The 27,661-nt window shown below is 38.6% G+C and overlaps 1 protein-coding gene and 5 non-coding genes across 6 annotated transcripts; 1 reads left to right on the top strand and 5 right to left on the bottom strand.

Annotated features, from left to right (window-relative positions):
* Window positions 1-3,475: 3,475 nt before the first annotated feature.
* zgc:171566 lies at window positions 3,476-26,797 on the bottom strand. The gene is made up of 9 exons (XM_041783417.1): window positions 26,423-26,797; window positions 21,662-21,776; window positions 16,948-16,998; window positions 16,578-16,662; window positions 12,638-12,776; window positions 8,984-9,090; window positions 7,662-7,752; window positions 7,227-7,364; window positions 3,476-3,954 (listed from the first exon to the last, which is right to left on the bottom strand). Exons 1-9 carry the CDS (start codon window positions 26,517-26,519, stop codon window positions 3,833-3,835), a joined length of 945 nt encoding a protein of 314 aa, XP_041639351.1. The 5' UTR covers window positions 26,520-26,797; the 3' UTR covers window positions 3,476-3,832.
* Window positions 5,752-5,823, bottom strand: trnat-cgu. The gene has a single exon. It is a non-coding gene; the product is annotated as a tRNA-Thr (tRNA).
* On the bottom strand, window positions 6,045-6,115 carry trnat-ugu. Its single transcript has one exon. It is a non-coding gene; the product is annotated as a tRNA-Thr (tRNA).
* On the bottom strand, window positions 6,417-6,488 carry trnat-ugu. Its single transcript has one exon. It is a non-coding gene; the product is annotated as a tRNA-Thr (tRNA).
* Window positions 6,932-7,003, bottom strand: trnat-ugu. Its single transcript has one exon. It is a non-coding gene; the product is annotated as a tRNA-Thr (tRNA).
* LOC121507592 lies at window positions 14,648-14,703 on the top strand. Its single transcript, XR_005991742.1, has one exon. It is a non-coding gene; the product is annotated as a U7 small nuclear RNA (small nuclear RNA).
* Window positions 26,798-27,661: the final 864 nt, after the last annotated feature.

Here is a 27,661-nt window from a genome sequence, read left to right as displayed (position 1 = left end):
TTTTTTAAAGAATTCTTTACTATTGGGAGATAGGGCTAATGGTGGAGGTCTGCCCTGTTTCCACTTTAAACCAGGAGATGCGGACATGAGTAACTTCAATCCCAGCAGCATTTTTGGGTGTGTTTCTATTCTAAGTTTTGGAGTTTATAGACTTTAAAGACACACGCCTGGTCGAGGAGACAAGTCGGAGCGTAACAGAGAGAAAGACAGCGAATTGTAGCCAGAATACTCACAATGCTGGGAGGAATAGAGGAATATTCACCCTCTGCCATGACTTGCAGTCGTCGGGTGAGACCATGGGTGAGACTGTCAGTGCATCTGTTGGCACCGGCAGGTGACAGTCCACACACAACAAAGCCTACTTTTTGCCTCACAGTGTCTTTACCCCAGGTGGGAGGGTGTAATTGGTGATCAACGTGGTGGGGGGCACATGGGGATGGACTCATGGATTTTTTGAAGGATTCTTCACTATTGGGAGATAGGGCTGATGGAGGAGGTCTGTGCTCTCTGAGTGCTTCTCTAGTTAACTTGTCATCTGTTGTGTTGATTTTATGGACTGTGGCATTATTATGAGTCTTTAAATGACTTGGTCTACTCTCCCACTGATAAAAGGTTCAAGGAACAAGGAACAAAGTCCACACCTTTAGGGTGAAGTAAGGGATGGATGTGGTGAGTAAGCATGGCCTAGACTAGTGGTTCTCAACGTGGGGGTCAGGCCCCCCTTGGGGGTCGTGAGACACTTAGAGGGGGTCACCAGATGTCCTAAACAAAAAGAATATTTTTTGTTACTATCATTTGCCATTTCCAGTCAGGTTCTGCACAATTTGGACCCAATTTATGCCTTTTTTTATACCCGTTCTTTCCTATTTTGGCACGTTTAAACACACTTTTATCACTTTTCCCACCAATTTTTGCCCACTTTAACACACTTTTGCCACAATAAACCCATTTTTGTCATTTTAAAACCCTTTCTACCACTTTTTCTACGCCTGTTTTTCTGCCACAGTTGCCAGTTTAAACCACCTTTTTGGACTTTTACATCCCATTTCACCAAATTTTTGTCATTTTTGCCACTTTTATCCTATTTCCACCACTTTTTAATCCCCTTTTACTACTTTATAAGCACGCTTTGCCACTTTAACCCTTTTTTTTGCCACTTTTATCTAATTGTTGTGATGTCTAACCCATTTTTGCTAGTTTTAAAATCACATTTCAACACCTTTTCTACCACTTTTTTGCCATTTTAAGCCATCAATATGGCACAAATAAATAATAAAAATTTGTTGCTTTGGTAAGAGTGGCTATTATCCAGGTTTAATATAAAATATGGTTATCACAGTTGAACCTTCTGAGACCATGATTTTGCTGACCTCCATGGGCCCCCAGTAGGGCAGGGTCCCAGAAAGCTCTCCCTTTTATCCCCCCTTTTGGAAGGCCTTGTCTGCACATGGCTATTCTTGAATGTGCATGGCTGTGTTCAGCCACCTTCAGGTACAGAGGGGGTCCCCAGTCTCTTGCACCTTTATTTTGGGGGCGGTGGGCTGGAAAGGTTGAGAACCCCTGGCCCAGATGTGTGGTAGGGTTGCCATGAGTCCCTGATCCACCATTATTCACACACTGCTGGTCAAGCTCCAAGGCAGATGAACTTTCATGATTCCCTTCTTTCTTCACTGTCGTCCTTTCATCGTTAATCAGCTCTTAAGATCTGATATGCCTACATGTAGACCAGGGGTGTCAGACTCAATCACAGCAGGGGCCAAAATCTGAATTCACGTCTAACCTGAGGTCAAGATTTAACTGAAAACTGTCAACTATGTTTTCACAGGTAATGAATTATAGGGAAATTAAACAGTGGTGATAAATGATTTCTAAAAAAGAAGTCAAAATTATTAAATATCACAGCATCAATAAATCTGAGATGAAGCGTCAACTCAGCAAGTCTTAAAGGTCAAAATACAAAACTAAAAGTCAAAATAAGGTTTTTAAAAGGCAAATATATGAGATAGAGAGTTAAAATCATGATATTAAAGGTCAAGATATGAGATAAAATACAAAATCAAGTGTTTAAAAAGTCAAAATAGAAGATAAAATTAAAAAAATGTGACTCTAAAAGGTCAAAACATGAGATAAAATTCTCGGTCAGGAGTTTAAAAAGTAAAAATATGGGATTAAAAGTCAAAGTGAGGAGGTTTAAAAGGTCAAGATATGATTTAAAATGCAAAACTGTGAACCTAAAAGGTCACAATATGAGGAAAAAATTCAAAATTTATGAATTTAAAAGATCGAAATATGAAATAAGTCAAAAGTTTCAGTTATATTCTTGGGATGGAAAATGAAAATATGAAATGAAAACACGAATGAATTTCTTTCCCTCATTCCTGACTTTCTATCTCATTATTTCTACTCTCTACTTTTTCAGATTTTATAACTTAATAAGGTTTTTTTTTAATCATCAATGTCAAATTTACATTTCTATACTGGAGGAAATGTGCAGACCTTATAGCAGCAGGCCAGTTCTAATTAAGATATGATCTTGTGGGCCGGGTACAACTGCACTGCATTTGGCCCCCAGGCCTTAAGTTTGATACCTGTGATGTGGACTGTTTCATGCCCTCTGACGGTGGAATCAGCGTGCTGTATTATTTACATGATGATCAATGTAATTGCTTCTCTCCTCCTTTACTTTTGTACTTTTTATTTCCTTCTAGTTTGAGTGTATTTAATCCTCTCTGGAATGCTTATTAAAAGTAAATTAGTTGTAAAAGTGAAAACTAACTCTTCACAAAGTCAGGAATCAAACTTTTAGATACATTAAGTTTCATAGTGCACTTCACTTTATCATAACTGAAAATAAATGATATAATGAACCCTTTCTTCTAAAACAAACTTTGCTGCAGTGTTTGATTAAAAAAGAAAGAGGAATTGGTTTTAAGAATTTGTCACATTTTAGCTTTTTTTCAAAAGATTTTGTCTGTAAAAACATTTTGCATGCAAAGTACCTGTGCAAAAATATTTATATTTTGTGCCTATGTAATTAAATGCTGTACATGTAAAAAATGCATGTGTAAGAAAGTATTTTGTTGGCACGTTGCAGATTTGCACTCCATTTTTTTGTCCTTTCTATTTGTCCCTAAACATGACTGTATATAGATTGTTTGTAGAGATGTAGGTGAATCTGACCCACTCATCTTGCAGATAAAATAAATAAGATAAACCCAGTTTTTCTGATGCACGATCACGTTCTCTTTTCTGGCTACTCAACTGGAATACTGTGAAGATTCATCCAAGCAGCGCCACTGCATTTTCTGTTCAGGTTTAAAAAAATGGAGAAACCCACACAAAAACACAATCAGATGCCATCTTCTTTTTTTTAACAAAGATATTGTTTAATATCTGCACTATGACTTTAGATTCTGTGAAAATACAATAAAAGCTGGCCTTTATATTTCTCGTTGTCTGGCACACATGCTGAATGATGCTGCAGATACAGAGGACAGAGAATCTGAAGAAAGACTGAGTTATGATTATTTTATACTGAAACAGCAGTGTGACCTTCAGTTAGCTGCTATGATGGCTGAACAAAGATGAATATATGTCTGTTGTTTAAGTTCAATCACAGGCTTCACCTCTCTAAAAATGCAATATAAATCTTTGTGCATTTGTATCATTTAATGGTATGTTTGTGATCTATTTTAGTATTTGTTTTATTCTCCTGCCCATATTTCATACAACAATCAGCTAAACTGCAGATTTTGACCTTCATGTTTGAGACTTCTGCAAAAGACAAAACCATCAACTGGTCCAGTTCTGTTCAGATCCTCCTGGCAGTTTGTCAATCGAAGTAATAGTTCTGCACAAACACAGCGTGGATCCCTCTGAAGACCGGAGAGAAGTTGTAGATGAGAGCTCGCTCCTCCTCCACAAGGTTCGGGAAACGGTGCTGGCTCTTCATCGCTGGAGGAGAGCGAGGGAAGGAGAAAGAAACAGAAATAATCAGTTAAACTTACTGAGGTTTACATAAAAAAGCTCATTCACTGGTTTTGATTTTATTTGACTTTAGAGAGTGGAGACAGTTGGTGGAAATATCACTTTTGAGACGCTGCTCTTGATGAAAAGGCATGGAAAGGGATTGACCCCATGATCACAGATTTACAACGGTTACCACAGGGCCACCACACTGACTCTTCTGGCAGTCAAAGGTATTCAGCTTTTTAATTTGGACAGAGTATAAACTTGATAATAAACCAAGAGCTGAGATTGAAGAGCAAGAGATTTTTCTTCAGCTGTCAATAAGATCCAGCCTCTATACTACTTACCTGGTCAGGCCTTGGTGATGCTTCATCAGTGTTTGTAAAATGGTGTTATGACAACTTCCTGTACCTTAAGGCAGTGGTTCTCAACCTCTTCAGCCCGTGACCCCCATAATAAAGGTGTCATAGACTGGGGACCCCCACTGTACCTGAAGGTGGCTGAACATAGTCATGCACATTCAAGAATAGTCATGTGGAGACAAGGCCGTACATTAGGTGGGGAAAATGGCCCAGTCAAACTGGGGGCCAGCAAAATAATGTCCATTGTAAAGATAAGCTGTGGTGTTTTATATTTAACCTGAACCGTAACCACTCTTATCAAAAAAACAAATGTATTTTTAATTAATTTGTGCAGTAAGTAACCGTCTTAAAAATGTCAATCCTTTTGTTTAAAACTAAAAATACATCAAAAATAGCTAAAATGAGTTAATACAGAAAAGTGGTGAAATTAGAGTTTAAAAGTAGCAGAAATGGTCTGAAGTGCCAAAAATTAGATAAAAGTGGCAAAAAAATAACCAAAAATGGGTTAAAGTGGCAAAAGAGGCATATTAAATGGTAACAGGGAATTAAAGGTGGCTGAAATAGCGTTAAAGTAGCAAAAAAGGTGGAAATTTGATGAAATGGGATGAAATCTTGATAAAAAAACTGGCAAAAAAGGGTTCGCTGAGGCAGAAATAGGCAAACATGGTGAAATGTGGTGTAAAAAGTGGTAAAGAGGGGTTAATGGGTCAACACAGCCAACAACAGGAGCGGTATTAGAATGCAGTGATTTCGGTCAGCATTGCTCCTTTAAAAGGAACCCTGCATGATCAGACCAGTTCATCTTGCTGCATAGATATCTGTATCTCTCATATGTATATTAAACTAAAAAACTCTCTAGATATCTGCATTTGAGTAAATTTGAGCTCATAAACTCACCAGGAGGCCACCGTGTTTTGCTGGTAGCGCTGGTAGCATGTGTTTTGCTGCTTGCTGCCGTTGCTATCATACCAGACACGAGTTTGCTGCATGTTGGCTTTGTCTCCTTGCTGTCAAACCTCTGTCATTCCTCCTAAGTTTTACCTCAGTAAAACTCCCTACAAGTGACTGGATTCAGTGTGTGGTGGAAGCGTGCCGGTAGCTTTTCAAAATAAAAAGCATTATGTTAAAACAAAAGGGGTTCTCCAAAGAAATACAGAAGTGAGCTTTTACTTTGTAAAGCACAAACTGGACATGTTTTCATCATCTCTACCTACAAAATTTTGAACAGTGTGGAAACAGAAAGCTTCATAAATCGGGTCTTTGCACTATTATGAGGAAAAGATGATTTGTGCATTCATCGACAGCGCTGCTTTGTGTGTCTGTACCACTTTGCAGAACACAACAATGCACTGTTGTGTTCTCAAGATCTTTTTATAGCTTGATATCCCTACATGTAGACTGTTCCATTCCAGATATAACAAGGCATGGATGGGGGTCGAACCCATGATCTTTGGTTTACGAGACCAACGCCTTACCACTTGGCCACCACGCCTGACAAGTTACAACTTCATAATAAACATACAGAACATAATAGTAGTTTTTCCCTTACCAATCCAGGCATAGAGGAAAAAAAGAGGCCAAACCGTGCTGGTGTAACTGAGGAAGTCTGGAGGGAAAAGGATCTTTGCACTGTTATGAGGAACAGTATGCCTGTAGCATGCATCAGTCTACAGAACTTGAATGCCTTTAGATTGTTTCATACCGTATATAACCAGGTATGGACGGGGGTCGAACCCATGATCTTTGGTTTACAAGACCAACACCTTACCACTTGGCCACCATGCTTGTCAAGTCCTTATGAACTTTATGAACTTTATAATAAACATAGTTTTTCCCATATCAATGCCAAAGTAGAGATAATAGAGCTGATTGTTGTTTCATTATAGTTTTTTAGGGCCACATAATGAGGACTAGTTTGTGCATTCACATACAATGACTGCTCTTTACTTTGTGCATCCATACCATGCAATATTAACCATCAGTCTACAGAACTTGCCTTCCTCTTCTGCAGTACAGAACAATGCATTAATTAGTTGTTAAGATCTGACATCCCCAGATGTAGATTGTTTCATTCCATATATAACAAGGCATGGATGGGGGTTGAACCCATGATCTTTGGTTTACAAGACCAACGCCTTACCACTTGGCCACCATGCCAGCCAGTGCAGTTCTCTAATCATTTTATAATAAACATACAAAACAAAACAGTAGTTTTTCGCTTATATGTGCCCAAGCAGAGATTCCAGAGCCCAAACCACACCAGTTTAACTGGGACAGTCTGCAGAAGGGTAAAGGATCTTTGCACTGTTATTTGCTCATAATTTCCTCTTTTGCATTCTATCCTGTGTGTAAAATCACACAAGGCCAGCAAAACATCAGTATTGTTTGTTGACAGACTCGTGACAGAGGGTTTTCTGTAGAATCTTGTTTGTCAACACATTATTAGAAACAGTTGGTTTGTGAATTAACATAAGATGACCACTGTTCATTTACAGTGTCTGTACATGCATTCAGATGCTTCCTCTACTGCAGAAGAAAACTCTGCATTAATCATCTGATATCCCTACATATAGACTGTTTCATTCCTTTCCATTCATTCAAGGCATGGATGGGGGTTGAACCCATGATCTTTGGTTTACAAGACCAACGCCTTACCACTTGGCCACCACGCCTGAAAAGCAGATGCCCCTACTCCCTTTATATACCAAACCAGGAGAGGAGTGATTTCAGTTGCTTTGTGCATCCATACCAGGCATCAGCCTACAGAACAATGCATCAATGAGCCATTGTATTTAACATAGAAGGCAAAAAACAGATAAGAATCTGTTAAACCACAGTCTAAACGGGGTAAGTGATATGTATTAATCTTAAATACTGCTGGGAAACCTCTGGTACCTTCAGAGACGAAGAAGCTGGCGGTGTAGAAGCTGGCTCTCACAGCGTTGGTGGTGTGAACCATCCCCGGCTTATCGATCCACTCGAACTGAGTTTTCTCTGGATGCCACTGCACGGCGTAAAACGGGTAATGTTTGGCTGAAGAAGACCACAAACACAGTCAGAACACAAATCTTGAATGTAACAACATGAACAACTTTGGGGGGGAAATGTGGTTTTAATCAGCAAGATCATCAGGTAGCCCTATTCACCATTTCTACTATTACTAATGTCATCTGAATCAGACAAACAACATCACACGCATTTTAATGATGAAGCTCAGCTAGTTAAGGGTCTTCTGGATGCAGTACTTTGTTAAACTCTTCCTCTAGAATTGCCTTGTTGTGTTTCTGCTAGTGTTTAGATTAGAATAAAGAGTACAGTAATATCCGTTACCTTCCATGGTAGAGATGAACTCTTTCTTCCCGTCATTGTTCGTGGACAGAACCCGGTAGAACTTTTTCAGTTTGTAGTTTCTGCTGTAGTTCTGTGGGTTTGAAGGCAGATATGACATGGAAATGTTGTAAAAGACAATAAACATGCATTTACATGGGGCTGATTCATACTGGGAAAAACGCAACACTGTGCTATCTTTCCTCTCTGGGATATTTATTGAGCTTTTAGTGTTAGAGGTGCGGGGTAATTCCCCACTGTGGGCCAGTAACATCACCGGCAAACATATTTGCCCCGCTCACATTAAACCCAGCCAGGAGAGTGGAAACTTTCTAATCTAAATCCAAAATTCAGTAACATGTAGGTCTCACTGTTTTCACATGTTTACAGCAACCATATTCCAACATATCTAGTGTGTTAAGACACAAAGTTTGGGTTTCACTTTACAACAGGGGTGTCAAACTCAAGGCCCGGGGGCCAAATCTGGCCTGTGGTACATATATATGTCGTGCAAGATCATTGCATATTTCCATTATGACTGGCCCTCCTGTATGAGGTCTGCAGATTTTCTCCAGTACAAAAATGTAAACTAAACCTTGATAGTTTAAAATATCCTCGTTAAAGTCATTAAAATCTGAAAAAGTAAAGAGTGAAAATCAAACAGATAAAAATCAGGAACGTTGGAAAAGAAAATTTGTGTTTTCAGTCCTTGTTCCTCAAAATTATGATTCCAATGTATGATTTTGACTTTTTATTCCATAATTTGACCTTTTCAATTCATGATTTTGACTTTTAATATCATACTTTGACCTTCAAGATTCACATTTTTATATTTTAAGTCCTATTTTGACCTTTTAAACCCATTATTTGAATTTTTTCCTCATATTTGGATGATTTCAACCCCTATCTTTATTTGTGTAATCCCATATTTTTACCCTTTAGACTCACAATTTCCATTTTTAACTCAGATTTTGACTTTTAAACTCATGGTTTTGAACTTTTTAATTTTCCAAACTCACATACTTTCTCATACATTTGCCACAATTTTTCCATTATAATTTTGTGTTTTGACATTGTATCTCACTTCTTAAAATGATTTTCTTGAGCTTTAAACCAACCCTTTTTTTAATTTCAAAATGACCTCTCATCAGTGCTTTTCTTCATATTTAATTACTGGTGAAAATGAGGTTGACAGTTTAAGGTTTAATGTTGAACCTGTTGGGCTCCAAGGTTGTACCTAAATCCAGAATCCGGCTCCTGCTGTGATTGATTTTGACACCCTGCTTTACGGGGTCTCTAATTTAAAGAAAGTGGTCATAAATCACCTGTATGGACAGACTCCAGCTGTGGAAGTTGGCTGTGATGTTTTCCTCGGACAGAGCCTGCATCAGATCTTTAGGAAAACTCTGGAAGAGACGGCTGGAGTTGGCCGCTGGAGGACAGAAAGATAAAAAAAGAAAGACTGTTATAAATCAGAAACACTGACAGATAAGAGGTGCCAAATAATAAGGGGTGACGGGTAACTCATAACATTTACTCAAATTATCTTAAATGTACTACTGTACACAGTAGCACATAGCCAAAACAGCTGACGGCTGCTGCGGTTCTTTTGCTCGTGTTTCTGGTGGATTGTGGTCGTTTTTGGTGTGAGACATATTTGCCTATACCTATTTCAAAGGTATGGTTTTATTATGAGTAGTGTCAATTTAAATACATTTAAAATGTTTAATTTAACTCTATATGACTTTATTTAACCCTCTCAATTTCTCAGTATTTTTGACTTTATTATAAAGGTGTGACTTCAACCGAACAGCCTGGTCGGAGATCTATTCTCTTGTTGTTTCTGCCAATAAAGAAAGATCATATTTTACTGTACAACTTGTCCACATCTACTCTAGTAAACTAAATCAAATACTTTGACTTGAGCAGATTTATGGATGAGAATTTTACCTTTACTTAAGTAAATTTTAGCTGTAGTGACCATACTTCTACTAAAGTACAATAGTCATGTACTTTATCCACTTCTGGAAATAACTAACCATATCTACTCAACTTACTTAAAGGTCACATTTTATGCAAAAATCACTTTTTCAGGCTTTTCTAACAAAAATATTTGACGCTGGCCTGTCCACAATCCCACCCAAGAATCTGAAAAATCTGCCCCCCCCCCCCCACCTTTCAGAAAATGGGTGCTGAAACAAGCCGCTCTCAGATTTTACCCTCATGATGTCATGTGGGGAGTTAGCCCCGCCCCCAGGTTTGGTTGGCTCTCCCTGCCTGGAAGAAAGTTCCACCCTCCTCTCCAGCTGGCAGCTGAGAGGAGGATCAAGAAAGCCACATCCATTCCTAAGAGGGGCTTGGCCAGGGGGCGGAGTCAGACAGCTCATTAACATTTAAAGCTACAGACACAGGAACAGCTCGTTCTGAGCAGGGCTAAAACAGAGGGGTTTTAAGGGCATGTTTGGGGACCCCTGAGACCAATATAAACTTATCTTCAAAGGGTAAAATATGTGACTGCTAACTGATTACCTTTTTGTGTATCTTTTTCGAGTATGTTTTTAAATCAGTAACTCTACTTCAACTTCAGTATATTTTGGTAGAAGTAGATTACTCCTCTACATTTATAAAAGCATAAAGTACTGAGAAAAAAAAAAAGATAAAATGAGAAGGTACAAGCTGTGTGCCAACAACATGAGAATGGCGTGGAGTTTTTCTTTCTCACATGAGCATCAGAAGAAAATGATTCCACCTTTCATCCCTAAACAGCTGTTGCATTTTACTTTAGGTTTAGTCACACCTCATAATAAACAACCTGGCAGGAGATCCAAACTCTCCTGTTGTTATTTCACATTAAAGGTAGATCTTATTTCACTCTACACGATCAGTGGGTATCTAAATTAGCAACTATGTTCTTTGAGTAAATTTTAAACAAAGTCACTGTAGTTTTATTTAAATGCAGTCTTGTAAATTTTCTAAATTAGTAAAAGAGTAATGGAGGCTTTTATCCTTATTGACTGACCTATTGGGTACTGAACCGAGCAGTCTTGTTTGACTGAGATCTCTCCATGGTTTGCTTTGACACCATGAGTGATGGAGGTGTGGGTCATGGAGGGATCACAGGATGATGAAGGGGCTGATCAGGATCTTGTCTCTTAGTTGAAATTTATAGTAGCATCCTCATACTAGGACACGACATCCGGTCATTGTCAATAGAATAGCGTTTATCTTCTTCTGTAATATTGACGTGCCAAACAGCTTTTCAGAAAAGTGTGGTGTTTTGTTCTGAAGACAAACAGTGACATCTGGTGGTGAATTAAAACCAAAGTAGCTCTTAAATAGCAGGGCTGTAGAACCAGTACACACATCACAGTTTTAATGTTAAATTTCTATAACAAAGCTACCTTAATTTTCCAATAAATGCCACAAATCTGCATTATTTGATTTGACATTAGATACTGGAAGATAATTTATCTGCCCCATTTTAAAGTGGTTTTATTCTTTTATTATCAAACAGGAAGTTCTGTGTCTCTGCAAACATTTAAACCTACTCATTTTCTGCTATCAAGTATGGTGTGCCCCAGGGGTCAGATCTGGGACCATTTTTATTTTCTTTCTATATGCTGCCCCTGGGTCAAATTATTGTAAAACATGGCATTTCCTTTCATTTCTATGCAGATGACACTCAGCTATACATACAGGTCAATCCGTCAGACCTGGGTGATCTGGGCACCTTAAATTAGCTGTCCCAGGGGCCCGGCTAAAATCTAAAGGGCACAGGGCTTTCTTCAGTCCGGGCCCTGAGGCTCTGGCCTGCCCTAGGTAATCAGATTTGCTGAGTCAGTGACTTCTTTTAAATCTCTTCTTAAGACCTACTGTTATCAGTGAGCCTTTCCTGATTTTACTTGAGTTTTAGCTGTTTTTATTTGAGCTTCACAGGTTTTGATCTTTTTTACCTTTGCTCCCTGAATTTACTGGTGTTTTGTCTGAAGTGAAGCACTTTGGAACTCTCTTTTGAAAATTGCTCCATAGATAAAGATTATTATTATTATTATTATTATTATTATTATTATCATAACATTTACACTCTGAAAGATTTCAACCCTTTTCTTTTAAAAAGTTGTCTTTTTGGATAATGTTAAAAGTGTGTATGGGTTCATTGAACTAAAACTTTTGGAAAGTTGTGTCAGAATTCATGGCTAAGCTGAGGAGCACAAACATTGGGAGGCCAGAGAATAAAGCAGAAGGACAAATACAGAAAGTAGCAAAAATTTGCAGAAAAAAAATGGTGGAAAGTAGTCACAAAGGGGTAAAAATGGGCTAAGAAAGGCAAGAAGGTGCAGTAAAATGGTAAAAAGCAGCTAAAAAGTGGCAACAATGAGTTACAGAGGCAAAAACGTGCAAAAATGGGTTAAACATTGCACTACAGTTGCACAAATTGGCAACTTAAGTTATGAAAAGAGGTAAGGAAGTAGCAAAAATAAGCTAGAACCAGCAAGAATAATTTAAAAGAAGAGACATTTTGTTCTAATTTATAAAATAAAATGGTAAAATGAACAGAAACAATGATGAAAATGGGTCTTAAAGAGGTATGAGTAAGTAACTTCAACATCAGAACCCAATTAAATCTTGATCCACTTTTCAGCTCCAAAATAAAGCAACTGTTAGCCAGGATGCTACTGATCCAGCATGAATGCTTTGATTTCATCTGAGTAGGGCCTTTACTCTGGGTTTTTTCCAGGAGCCAAGACAATTCTGTCAGCAGGCCTGCATTGATAAAAACAAATCTACCAAATAAGATGAACGTCTCTTATCATGCAGGATCCTTTTTATTGTAGCAGCACAGCAGGAGCCATAAACTACAACCACAGTGACTACTAGTGGTGGGCAGCTGTATCACAGTTAGAATAACAGGAATTGACGAGTAATTCAGGAAAAGACTTTAACCTTTTAGCTAGTAAAGCTTAAGCAGAGAAGATTACCTGCAGTGAAAGTGAGCGGCAGCGCCACAGACTTGGTATCAGTGAGTGTCAGTAGGTTCTTGTTGGACGTGAGGACGGTCAGCTGCTGGAAGCCCTGACAGGTACCCCAGATCGGGAAGAAGTCACCAGCATCGTTGGCCTGAAGGAGGACAAAATAGCCGAAGATAATACAGAAAAATGAGAATTCACTGCCTACTTTAAAAGATGATTTGCAACAGAAATCTTGAGTTTATTTCCAGGTGATCAACGGCACACATACAAGTACAGTTATGAGTCCAACACATCTTTCAACATGACTACCATCTGTTCTCATTTGACCTAACTTGTTTCTCTACTGCAGCTCTGCATCCTAAACAACGAAAGAAAACTCCACAAACCTGGGTTCTTTCCCTCATCATTTGATGGTGATTTAGAGTGAATAGAGTAGATATAAATATGTTTTTCTAGTTAGGGAAAAAGGCAGTTGTATTTCTTTTTGTTTGGAAAATATTCACAGAATAAAAGTATATGTAAGTAGCAGTAATGCACCGTCAAGTTCTTTGCCAACCACCACTGAACACCAGAAGAAGAAGAAGAAGAAAAGCAGAGGTAAGTAAATGAAGTATCAGCTAACTTCTCTTTTCAAAATGTCAATACTTGTAGCTATATTGATCAGAGAGTTATAGAGAGCAGTTCATCTTGTGAAAAGTACCCAAAGCAGAGGATAACTATGTATTTACTCTTCCTGATTTTTCCAACTAATCCAATGTTGATTTAATTGATCACAGCTTTGGTGGTCACACTTCTCAAAGGTAATTTCCTGACCTGTTTCACAATTACATTTAAAAGTAAGTACTGAAACAGCAGAGTGGAAGAAATATGTTTTTGCATTCTTGAAAACCACATTCTGCACCATGACTGAAACTGCTGGTTTTCAGATATGGGTCCCTGTCTGATGGTTTAACAGTTCAGGATTGTAGACTCTTTTAACATTTTCCAGCAGGATTCTTTTAAAGAGAATCCCAATCTAACTCTGTGAATGTAACTCTGTAAACACTAATAAAGAATAGCTAAAACCAGAAGGTGTATGTGGTATCCATTTGCAATCGAAGTATTCCTGTTTTTGTTTTTGTTTTTGTTTTTTTTCTAGATCCTGACATGGAAAAGCTACAACACCATCAAAATTAGGAACTGTCAATGAGCTCAATTTACTTAAAGACCCTGTAAAGTGAAATCCAAAGGTTTTGTCTTAACACTCTTGAAATGTTGGAATATGGTTGCTGTAAACATAGAAAAACTCTGAGATCTACATGAGACTGAAATTTGACCTGGGGGTTCATAACACAGTGATCTATCATACAACAAACCTAAAATTCAGATTTATTTTTACTTTACAGATGACACATATGACTAAAAATGCTCTGCTTAACATCCCCAGTCAGAAATCTGTGGTCTGACCTTTCTAATCAAACTAAATGCATCAAGCTAGAATGGATGGATGGTTACACAAACTCGCAAACAGACTGCCATTCACAGAGTGAAAGAAATAAGCTTTTGCATTCTTGAAAGTCATATTTTGCACCATGACTGAAACTGCTGGTTTCCAGATATGGATCCCTGTCTGAGAGCTTAACAGTTTAGGATTGTAGACTCTTTTAACATTTTCCAGCAGGATTCTCTTAAAGAGAATCCCACTCTAACTCTGTGAATGTCAATCTATGAATGCTAATAAAGAATTGCTAAAACAGAAAGTGTGTGTGGTATCCATCTGCAATTGAAGTATTCCGGTTTCTTTTTTCTTATCTTGCAGACATTAAAAACTACATCATCAAAAGAGGAACTGTACAGTGAGCTCAATTTACTTAACTAAAATAAATAATCCACATCTAGCTGCACTAGGATTTTTACAAGCAAGAAGTGAAACAGCAGAGTGAAAGAAGTATGCTTTTGCATTCTTGAAAATCACATTTTGCACCATGACTGAAACTGCTGGTTTCCAGATATCGATCCCAGTCTGGGGTTGTTGAAGTCAGGAATTCTGGCTCTTTTATAATTTTCCAGCAGGATTCTCCTAAAGAGAATCCCACTCCAGCTCTGTGAAAATGAATGCATTATTTCAAATTGGCATACTACAATAATAATAATACAGCAATTCAGTCAGTGTTCTTTCTGCAAGTTTCATTTCCTGGTTGAAAACAGACAGAAAAAATGTGAGAAACTCTTGTTATTAGTTTTTTTTTTTTTTTTTTTACTGGATTTCAACCAAAAAAGAAAAAAAAAAGAAAAATCGAGCCGTTTTTCCGTTTTTGACCAAAAATTGGAAAAAAGAAAACACGATGTTATTCTGTTGTTATGGTCTGGACCGAAAAAGAAAGAAAGGAGAAAAAAAGCAGTTTTTTTTTTTCGTCACAAAAGTAGAAAAATGAATAACATTTTAAAAATGGGGTCCTTTCTTTGTTTTTTTAAATTCCATTATTTTGTTTTCTTCATTTAATGGAAGTCTTGAGGAAAAGGAAGTCATGTGGGCATTGGGAAAGGTGAGAATTTCAAAATAACAGCCTCCATGTCAAAGAAAGAGCCATCCATTGTGTTTTACAGTATTATAAAAGGCCAAAATGTTCTTTATACAATGTATAATAAATAATTTAAATTGTAAACATTCTGCCAAATTAATGGATTGTAATTTAAATTACCTTTCATTATCTTTTATTCTCAATTCAGGTCCATACATAACAGGCCTTTTACAGCATGCATTTGCTGACATAGATATATAAATATACATATAGATAGATAGATAGACAGATAGATAGATGCAACTGTTATCATACTGCTTAACACAACGGATGGCTCTTGATTTGACATGAAGGCTTTTATTTTGAAATGCTCACCTTTCCCAATGGTCACATGACTTCTTTTCCTCAAGAATTCCATTAAATGAAGAAAACAAAATAAAGGAATTGAAAATAAAAACTGGACCACTTTTTTTTTTTTTAATGTTGCTATCCATTATTGGGTTTTGTGACCAAAATGAAAAAACAGCTTGTTTTTCCATTTTTTCATTTTCGGCCATGAACAGATTAAAAGAATAACAAAAGTTTCTCCCTTTTTTCAATCTGGTTTCAACCAGGAAATAGCTCCGCCAGAGAGTACACTGACCCAATTCCCTAACCACCCCTAATTACAGAACTAATGTTTCAGTTATGTTTACAGCGGAGTAACAGAAATATGCTTTTGCAACATAATCTTTAAAAAATCACACTTTGCACCATGACTGAAACTGTTGGTTGCTAGACGTGGCTCTCTGTTTGGAGGGCTGAAACAAAAGCCTCATTTAGACATGCAGAAATCCAATACTGTAGTGTTTTTCAGCAACAAACTTCACAGGCATGGTTTGGGGACCTCTGGGACCAATATAAACTTGTCTCACAACGGTAAAATATGTCCCCTTTAAATAAGTGCGAACTTCCTCTCACTCCTTTTTGAAAAAGCAAGTCAAATTGTTGCGTGTGACATTTGTATTGCACTGTATTTTTTTCTAAGAACATTATTTTTTGTATGACTACTTTGCACTCTGTTTACTTATTCATGGTAACATCCATCCATCCATCCATCCATCCATCCAACCAACCCAGGATGCAGCCATTGTTGTTGAGCATGTGCAAAAAGGCTGACTTTTCAGAGGGACTCCTGCAGTTTACATGACAAAAGATGGTGCTGTTTTCAGGCACCCATAAAAAACCAAACAGCCCATACACAACATGAGGCTCGTTTATGCTGAAAGTTGGAATCACATAATGACACAGAAGGAGCTTTCTGTCTGTTCTCTGTCTTCATTCTGTCTGTATTTCTGTGCGTTCTCTCCATATAGACCAAATGTTAAAATACCACTATTAATCTTGAAGAGCGTGCAGACATGGCTTCAGGTGAAGTGTATCAGGTGAACAAAGATTAAAAGTCTTACCCTCAGAGCGAGGTTATAAAAGATCTTGGCGGCCCGGCTGAACTGTGACGTCTGGATGTCTACATCTCCACCCGGCAGCAACAACCTAAGGAGACATGTCCATTTTACACCATCAGACAGGTAAAAGTGTTACCTTTTTATAATTTCCCAGGAGAAAACATGGAGAATGCTTACATGCAGAAATCAAAGTGACTAACAGAGACCAGGAAGTCAAAAAACTGCAGAAACAGCATTACCAGCATAATCTTTCTAGAGTCATATACCCTGAATCATGGATAAAAGCTGTTGCCATTTACCTCTCAGGGCATTTCTATAACCGTCTCGTCTCACTTCGGCATCAATACCCAGCAATCTGACATGATTAACTCACCCGTTAATGGAGAAGAAGACCTTTGTGTATTCTTCTTCTGTTCGATTGATCCTGGTGAACAAAAAGACACAACGAGGCAAAAAGAAGTCAAAGAAATCACCTCTGCATGGCAACCAAAAACATAATTACGATGCATTCAGGAAGCAGATGCAAATCTTGAATTTTAACTAAACAGATCACGCTAAAGTTGGTCTTCACATTTAGAGTTTCTGAACCAGTGAGCAACCCCCTGGTCAATACCTTGAGTTATAAACAGAAAATGAGAGAGGAAAAACATGGGGGGTTGTGAAACAGGGATGGTCCTTTTTTTATAATTTTCCATGTTAGTTTTTAACACTGGATCAACATGTCTTCTGCAGCAGCATGACAAAAAGGAATCATTGTGTTATAGACATAAAAAACCCAAAACAACAATAAATGAAGAGCTGTTTTGGAGCAAAAAGACATGGCTGTAATTCCAGCTCTCTAAGGGACAAATTTCCCATTGCAATGAGCAAAGCTAAATGGACAATCTCTGTGGAAACACACACATAGTCATACACTATATTGCCAAAAGTATTTGCTCACCTGCCTTGACTCGCATATGAACTTAAGTGACATCCCATTCTTAATCTATAGGGTTCAATATGACATTGGTCCACCCTTTGCAGCTAGAACAGCGTCAACTCTTCTGGGAAGCCTATCCACAAGGTTTAGGAGTGTCTTCATGGGAAATTTTGACCATTCTTCTATAAGCGCATTCGTGAGGTCACACACACTGATGTTGGGCCAGAAGGCCTGGCTCTCAGTCTCTGCTCTAATTCATCCCAAAAGTGTTCTATCGGGTTGAGGTCAGGACTCTGTGCAGGCCAGTCAAGTTCATCCACACCAAACTCTCTCATCCATGTCTTTATGGACCTTGCTTTGTGCACTGGTGCACAGTCATGTTGAAACAGGAAGGGGCCATCCCCAAACTGTTCCCACAAAGTTGGGAGCATGAAATTGTCCAAAATCTCTTGGTATGCTGAAGCATTCAGAGTTCCTTTCACTGGAACTAAGGGGCCAAGCCCAGCTCCTAAAAAACAAGCCCACACCATAATCCCCCCTCCACCAAACTTTACACTTGGCACAATGCAGTCAGACAAGTACCGTTCTCCTGGCAACTGCCAAACCCAGACTCATCCATCAGATTGCCAGATGGAGAAGTGCGATTCGTCACTCCAGAGAACGTGTCTCCACTGCTCTAGAGTCCAGTGGCGGCGTGCTTTACACCACTGCATCTGACGCTTTGCATTGCATTTGGTGATGTATGGCTTGGATGCAGCTGCTCGGCCATGGAAACCCATTCCATGAAGCTCTCTACCCACTGTTCTTGAGCTAATCTGAAGGCTACATAAAGTTTGGAGGTCCGTAGCCATTGACTGCAGTAAGTTGGCAACCTCTGCGCACTATGCGCCTTAGCATCCGCTGACCCCGCTCCATCATTTTATGTGGCCTACCACTTCGGAGTTGCTGTCATTCCCAATGGCTTCCACTTTGTTATAATACCACTGACAGTTGACTGTGGAATATTTAGGAATGAGGAAATTTCACCACTGGACTTGTTGCACAGGTGGCATCCTATCACAGTACCACGCTGGAATTCACTGAGCTCCTGAGAGCGAGCCATTCTTTCACAAATGTTTGTAGAAACAGTCTGCATGCCTAGGTGATGATTTTATACACCTGTGGCCATGGAAGTGATTGGAACACCTGATTACAATTATTTGGAAGGGTGAGTGAATATTTTTGGCAATATACTGTTGTTCACTCTGACAAACTGGTCAAAAGTGCTTTAATTACAACAATAATACTAAATCCATGCTTTTGTTTGCTTGTGGACAACCATAGGTCACTTCAGTAGACAGGGTGTATCAGTATTCCCAGGCATGTATACAACTGAAATAACTTGAAAAGTTATGACAGACTTCTTCCATGTGCAGTCTAAACTAAGACCAATCAAATGGTTTCCAGGATAAATCCACACGATACATAAAGGATTACCACTGGGACTTTAACACGAGGTGTAAACAGGGTCACTGCAGCTTCAGCCTTTATGTTGTCAACATCCTGGCAGTTCTCAGAGTTCATCCTCTTAAAGGTTTCATTGTTAGACCTCAAATGTTTACTGAAAGATTATGTCAAATTCAAACTAATGCCAGAGAAAACTGAACATTCTGTAGTGTCAGAACTAAGTTAGAAAAACTGGTTCTTCTGTCTTGCACACATGTGCACCGCAGTGAGTCAGAACAGAACTACTACTCTCCCAAATAGTGTACATCACAATTTTTTTCTGCTTTACAAATGAAGTGGGATAAAGAAGCACAACTCTGAAGTTGGTAGGGTTTAGACAGGTGAATGTGCTCTCCTCAAGACTTACAAATACTCCATTTACACAGTGCCCTAACAGGGATTCAGATCCATTTTTGGTATTTGGATACAAGGACTAGTCATTGATGCTTTGTGTGGACAACCTCACTGAGTGATTCGAACACTTCTATCAGGGGGTGTTAGAAAATATCAATACACTGACTGTATTTATATTTTAAAATGCAGTATCGATATTTTTTATTTAATAATTTACTCTGTTGGTGTGGTAGTTGGGGTGTAATTTCACCCCCTGACCACTAGTTGGCAGCAGGCACCGCACCAACTGCTGGCAGCAAGCAGGTGACTCTCCCCTCTTCTCCTCTGCTTAGACAACGAGACCACACAAGACTTTCAGTCTGAATGAGCCGGTTGCACATGCCTACCCAGCGGCGCAGCTCCTGCTGTATTTGTAGCGGATATGTGGACTTATTTTGGCCACCAAACATTAAAGATGGTACAGACTTATACAGGAGTCAAGTCATTTGTAAGATATGCCATGCCAGAGGGAAATACTTGGACAACACAATGAACCTGAGCATCATAGCGATAGCTTAGCGGCTAACAGCTAACGTGAAAGAAGCCTGCTGAAGCTAGCGCTGGTTTTTACTCGTCACCATAATTACCCAGTCCATACTTTGTTTTTTGTAAGGACCTGTGTCACTGTAGTGTCATTAAGAATGACGGCTTCCGTACTACGTTTTAAAAAAGCACTGGCCCACCACGTCATGCCCTCCTCACAACACAGTCCATCAGTCCTTAAAGACCCTGTAAAGTGAAATCCAAAGTTTTTGTCTTAACACTCTAGAAATGTTGGAATATAGTTGGTATAAACATGTGAAAACTCTGAGATCTACATGAGACTGAATTCTGGATTTAGGCCATTTCATCTCTTTCCTGGCTTGATTTCATGTGGGCGGGGCCAATATGTGGACTCACGATGTCATGAGCCCACAGTCGGGAATGACCCCGCCCCTCTAACAACACAATATTGTGGAATAAGGCAGTCACCTGGAGCAGGGACTTCTGGTTCATTTTGTGCAAAGGAATTCAGTCTTGTACTCTTGTACCGTTCTATAATGTTCATGTTTCAGTGCAGAGTTATAGTTATGCATGTTTTGTTTATTGGTTCATGTTTTAAGTGGAAAATATTTTTCCAAGTATAACACCATGAATGAGGTGGTTAATGCTGCAGACTACCCGTGTCCTGAGTGGGCGTGGTTTCAGCTCATTCAACAGACACACCCACACCATCCTGGAGAAGATTTTACTGCCTCATTTTTCATGATTTCAAGCTTCATTTTATAAACTTGGAGATGCTTTATGTGACTGAAATTTGACCTGGGGGTTCATAACACAGTGATCTATCATACAACAAACCTAAATTCAGATTTATTTTTACTTTACAGGGTCTTTAAAGCTGGACATGAGGGTCAGTCTTCCTCCATAAGCACCTAATCATTATGTTAAAACATATAAGCTGATGTACCATGAAATGTTAAAGTTTTCAGTATATTTACTCTATATTGATTTATTTTTCCACTTTTCTTTTAGAAATCCTGAAAGCATTTTAATTCATTACAACACATTGGAAAAAATCTTAAAATTTGCACAAAGAGATAAAACTCTAGATGATGCAAGACCATGTATTTTATAATACACCATATATTTCATATTTACAAACTATACATATAATTTTCACTGATTTTTATTAATAGCTTAATTTTGTAAAATTTTATTCCATATTAACTTAAAATTACAAAAATTAAAAAAATATCACAATATATTGCCTTGCTCATAGTATCCCAATATATCAACATCGGCACCCCTGTATCATGATATGTATCGTATCGCCACATTCTTGCCAATACACACACCTACTTGTGTTGATGCCACACATCAGCTTCTCTCTTTGTCCATCTCTGACATCCAACCATCTTTATGCTTCATGTTTGATACCTTTCCCATGGCTGTGTTTGTTGTGCTTCCTCTTTTAGTTGAATAAGGGCACATTCACACCAGAGCTATTTGGTCTGCTTTAAACAAAGTCTGGTCCGCTTTGCCAGATAGTCCGGCTCATTTGGAGTGGTGGGAAAGGTCACACAAACTCAATGTTGCAAACTGAGTTCCAAACCGAGACCCTCGGACTATCAGGTGTGAAAACGACCTAAGATGAGGGATGGTCAGTTCTGATATCAGGTCGTCACTGAAGACAATGCAGAGAATGGATGCGAGGTCTACAGAGAAGTAACTTGGTACTTGAATGCCCCATAGAGAGTGTCAATGAGGTATGTAAACACTGCTTAAGTTTGAAAGGAGCTTTGTGTACCTGATGGGTATGACCCGGGCCCCCGCTCCCTCCAAGTATTTCACATAAGAGGCAGCGATGTAGGAGGGGCCGGTAGCTGACTCGTCTCCTGGAAGGTTCTCCTGAGCCAACACACCTGGGGGGAGAAAAGACACAAAAGACATCACAGAGGGGGGTTACAAAGAGGAGGGGGTAAAAATGTACACTTCTGAGGAGGTCTGATCCCCTACAAGTCTTGACATGTCCTCTACTAGGACACACTTGTCTATCTGATCATGTGAGAATGTTCTGGAAAAGTCTGGAAGGTTACATCATGATGAACATGAGGCAGAAAAACAGGAAAGGAAACAATGCATATCTTATTTCCTTTAAGTGACCAATAAAGGTTAAAGAGTTGACACCAAACCGACTCTGTTTCTTTATTTATTATATTCTTTTGTATTGTTATAACTTCTTATCTTTGCTTTATTGTCTACAGTTTTTTTGTTTCATTTCTTATGTTCCTGAATGGTCGGTAAAAACCCTGCCATCACAGATGCACCATGAATATACCTATGGTGTTTTTAAAGAGATCCTCTGTATGAAGAAGGCTGCACTTGTTTTACTCATAGTTCAGGTATAATGGTATTTGTCTTTTCCTAAACTGTTACAGCACGGTGCATGCAGCCATGAGATGAATCTGTCTGAATGGAGAAGAAGGCAAACACTCATGGCCTACAAAAGCTGTCCACAGCCCAAGCTACATTGGCATAATGCTTGTGATTTTTTATTCCTCCTTGTTTTACTGTGAGATTGGGTAAATGTAATGTTTCATCAATATTTCAACTCATTTTCTAGCAATGAAGAAAGCTGCTTTTCCCGTGATAATGAAGAAGTTTGTCAAGATCTCTGCAAAATTGGAAAAATGTACACATAATCATAGGTAGAGGGGTTGCAAAAAGTGTCAGTTTTGTGCAACCTTTTTTCCTATATATTTTCCTCCAATTAAGCTCCAACCTGCAACACATCTAATCAACTAAACTTTGAAAAGTCAACTAAAAAGTCAACTAAATTTTTGAAAAGTTGGGTCACGATTTGTAATTAGAGAGACTGGTGGGTCCTGCGTCCAGACCTGTTGAGAACCACTGAAATAGTGTAAGAATCTGGAGGATCATAATGTTGAAAATCAAGTGAAACAAAGGCACTGGTTTAACTCAGCTGGTACAGCAGTCACCCGGAGGCTGTAGTCCTTAACGCACTGGTCACAAGATCACTTCCTGGTCTTGGCACTGTTACAAGCCTGAAGGAATTATTGATCAGTCAAAAGTAAAAGTGACTGAAGCTGTGGTTTCTGATGTAATGGAGAAGAGGTTTGATCTTTGACTTCTTGTTTCTGTGTAGACACTAGGGCTGGACAATTAATTGCAAATGAGATTAAATCTCAATATTGCATGCTGCAATTTACAAATTGCAGACATTCCAATATTGCTTTAACTTGAAATATGCCAAAACATCAATTTAATACATACAATTTTTGGATCAGCAGAGATTTTACACATTTTGCAAACATTCAACTATCTTTTTTTTTTTTTTTTTTTTTTAAATAGCTGTCCATTTAAAGATGACATACTGCTCACTAATCCCTGCTTTCATCAATGCTGCTGCTGGCAAAGCTTCGCCTCCTCCACCCCAGCCTCCTCCTTTACAGCAAAAAGCTTGTTGCTCCCTCATATTCAGAATCTGCTAGTATGGATTAATTCCTTTGAATAATTTAGGGCGGCAACTAATGATTATTTTTATGTCGAGTAATCTACTAATAAATTTTCCGATTAGTCAATTGATCGCGATTATTTAGCATACTATTTTGGATCCCCATTTTACGTAAATAGTAGCAATTTAAATAGTAGCAGTTCACCTGCCTTGCAGGTTACAAATAACTAAAGGATGGCCTTCTTTAAAGTGACTGGTATATCTATAAAAATAAATAAAGCAAGTTGCCCATCCAAAGTCCAAAAGTACAAATAAAGCTTAATGTAAACAAATCAAACTTCCAGCCCAAGTGACTGAACAATAGATTATAATTTCTTTAAAATGCATACGGGGGTTTATAGCGATGCACTCCCTGGAAAGTCAACAAATGCTGCTTGACGAAGTGTAGGTTGCAATATAGAATGATTTATTGCTTGAATTTGTTGAAAAATGCACAAGATAAAGTGCCTACAAATAATCACATATCAAATCACAATTGCAATACTGGAGAAAATAATCACAATTAGATTATTTTTGCAAATTGTTCAGCCCTAGTTGACAGATCTACTCTAAACTAGGCTGTACTGCAGCTGCTACACAGACAGAGACACGGGAAGATAACAGTCACTGTCTGATGCCCTGCAGAGGACTTAGATGTCTTCAACTGACTACTAAAGTGACTACACTGCTGATTAGGAGTGCCAAGTAACTCCTGACCAGAGGTGGAAAAAGTTGTTGCTTTCACACTCAACTAAAAGTAAAGTTACTTTGGATGAAATACACTTCAGTAGAAGTAAAAGTAGTAGTCTATAAATCTACTCAAGTAAAAGTAAAAAGTAAGTCATATAAACTGTACTTAAAGTAACAAGTAGCTACATAATGAATTAACTCAAAGACAATATGAATCTAAAACCAGGCTGTTTTTTAATAAGGTGAGACTCGGCCTTAAGTCAAATTCAACAGCTGTTTAGGATGAAATGTCGAATCATTCTCAGTTCAGGAAGAACAGCAAGCTCCTCTGACTCTGAAACAGCTCTTCATTTGGTATCACTTCTACAGAAGCGGATCAGGGCCATTTTTGATGGAGAATGTAATTTTGGGCAAGTCGAGATTAAAGTCGAAATGACGAGAATAAAGTCAAAATTTCAAGAATAAAGTTGAAACATAATTTTGAGATCAAAGTCGAAACGAGGAGAAAAAAAGTCGAAACTTGTTTTTACTAACAGCAGATCTTAGACGCTTTGTGTTTATGTGGCAATGAGAGATTCTCTTTGTTGTTAAATCCAATAATACGGTATAATTTCATGTATTCGGTGATATGAGGCATAAGGTATACCGTAGAGACAGTCACGATTCTCTGTCATTGTCTTAAATTCTCATACATCAACAGGAGAGAACAGCTCTCATCTTCCTCTCCGTCTGATCATCTGTAGAGACGCACAGGTGACAGGCTCAACCTCGGTAATGGGAGAGTGAAGGGAGATTCATCACTTCTTTATTGATCAGTGTTTGTTGTGGTGGGACAGACAACATCAATATAAACAAATCTACAGACATATCTGAAGGGAAGCATTGGAGGCGCTGCATAAAAGCAGCAATAAACATGTTTTTTTTTTTTTTCTAAATTCCATATAAATATGTAATGTACATCGTGTACATGGCGTTTTGCAGGTATCATTTCCTGTATCATACACAATATGTTAACTAGAATTTCCAATACAACACGTAACAAAGTGTTCCTTTTTGCCTTTTTTAACATTTTGTCATTAGCAGCAGCCCATGATCAGAAGGTCTGTCACCTGTGCATCTCCACAGGTGATCAGAGAAGAAGAGGAAGAGAGACACGAACGCTGCTGTGCTCCTGTTGATGTATGAGTATTTAAGACAATAACAGAGAACCGTGACCGTCTCTACAGTATACCTTATGCCTCATATCAATGAATACGTGAAATTATACCTTATAATTGGATTTAACAACAAAGAGAATCTCTCTTTGCCACATAAACACACAGCGTCTCCGCTAATAACAACAAGTTTAGACTTTTTTCTCCTCATTTTGACTTTAATCTCGACTTGTCCAAAATTATTTTCTCCTTCGAAAATGGCCCTAGTCTGCTTCTGTACACTTTGGCTTTTAATAAATCAGACACATTTTTTTACCTGTGGGTCATACGGTGATTGAGTTTGACACCCCTGCTCTACATCTTTCTATTGACCCTTAGAATTCATCACAGAACCCCTGCAGGGGTCGGGAGCCTGAGGTTGAGACTCACTGACTGGGTAGATAGCTTGCTGTTTCACTATCAATAATTTTTCACCATGCAACCTGGTGATTGACCTTATAACTAGGCAGATTTTCACTAGTTAACTGGTGGTTACTGACTCACCTGTTACCTGGTAAGAAGGCTAACTTCCAAATTAACTAGCAGTATTCATCATTCATTTCCTGGTTTATTAGAAGTAATTTATAACTTTATAACTATGACAGTTTAATTAGAAATTAACCAGAAGTTAGTGATGCTGTTAACTCACAGCTAAGCCATGTTTACCTTAAAAGTGTCACTTTCTGTGTCTGTTCAGGTGCTGCTAAGGTTTTATGTGCAGGAGATTGCCTGCAATTTTAGTGGCAACCATAGTAAATACATATTTATTCACCTTTTTCTGCACTTATTTTTCTAAGGTTAAAAAATGTCACTAAAACTATAATATTAGAGTTAACTTTGAATTAAAACAAAGCTGCATTAAACCTGAACGAAGATCTTTAGGAGCCTTACTTTACGCAAACATGGAGGTAAATATTGATTTAGTGCAGTTAAGGTCAGGCTTCCACGGAATTCATGGAGACGTTAGTGAATCTATGTAAATAAAGTGAGATTTGAATAAAAAATATTTGAGTTTTTAAAGCCCACGCGCCGCCTAAGCCCCAGCATGGACATGTAGTCACACGCACACCTTTTCTCGAACATTCTCACTGAGAATTACATAACTCATGTCATAATCGGACGAATAGCCTCCAGCTGGAGACAAACAGCCCTCCATCCCCTCGGTTCTTACCGATGATGGGTCGATAATTGAGCTGCTGGATCTTCGCAGCCGAGCACGCGACGCTGCAGGCGGCGAGCACCGCGAGCACTGCAGCCGGCCGACACATCCAAACACCCGCAGAGGATTTCTCCACAGAGCCGCTGAAGAGGACCGGAGAGGGCTGGGTGAGCAGGTGGAGGTTGTCGGAATAATATCAAGTCAAAATGAGCGCTCGTGCCGACAGGACGCAGGGAAATTAAGGATTACTGATAGGAAAAAAGGGCACGAGCTCATCCAAATAACGATCCTAGAGCTGGTGGAGCCTCCGGTCTGATGATGCTGTGGTCAGATTCCGATCCTTCCCTCCTCATGTCCTCCTCTGATCTCTGCTTTACCTCCGCGAGGACCAACAGGAGTATCAAGTCAGTCATGTGGGGAACTCCCCTCCACGGATCCACGTCATCTAGAAACGCCTCCCCCTTCTCGCTCCTGCTGGGTAGAAATAAAACAAACAGAATAAGCCCTCTCTCTGTCTGAGGTAGAATGTCACAGCTCAGTAAATCAACAGCGGGAATAACTTACTTCCGGTCAGTTTAGCTGATTCACTGTCAGACCAAACTGTTCATTTAAATATCTAAATATTTACTCCAGCTCTGTTTCTCTGAGCTGATTGAATTCATTTTGTTGTTTTAAGTACACTGTTGTCAATTACTCTAAGTTTTTTGTCTTTGTACTTACATTTTTCACAACCGTGCCTTAATCTGCAGAATTGACTTGTGACATTAGGCATTTTTGCACCATGAGTGAAGTTACTGTCTCACTTAGACTAGTCCCAATGGTGGAAATTGAGTTATAATGATGATTGAGTTGTAATGGAAGATCAATTTTGGGATAAAGTTCACATTTCTGGTTGTGGCAGGTGGACTTGGTTAATGTAAAAGGTCTCTGCTAACACTAAACAACAATTCCAGTTGTGTTTTACTGATAGGATGTAAATCCTCAAGTTTTGACTGTGTGAAAGGTTCTGTGAGTTTTTGTTTGTAATTGCACTCAAATTATGTGACAATCATTCCCTCATCTACAGTTTTCCCAGGGTGCATTTTGGAATTAGATACTTAAAGACCCTGTAAAGTAAAAATAAATCTGTATTTAGGTTTGTAGTATGATAGATCACTGTGTTATGAACCACCAGGTCAATTTTCAGTCAAATGAAGCATCTCCAAGTTTATAAAATGAAGCTTGAAATCATGAAAAATGAGGTAGTAAAAT

This window comes from Cheilinus undulatus, linkage group 3 (assembly GCF_018320785.1).
Source record: "Cheilinus undulatus linkage group 3, ASM1832078v1, whole genome shotgun sequence".
In the NCBI taxonomy this organism is placed as follows: Eukaryota; Metazoa; Chordata; class Actinopteri; order Labriformes; family Labridae; genus Cheilinus; species Cheilinus undulatus.
The sequence above is the reverse complement of the archived record's forward strand: the minus strand, read 5'-3'. Positions and strand labels throughout refer to the sequence as shown.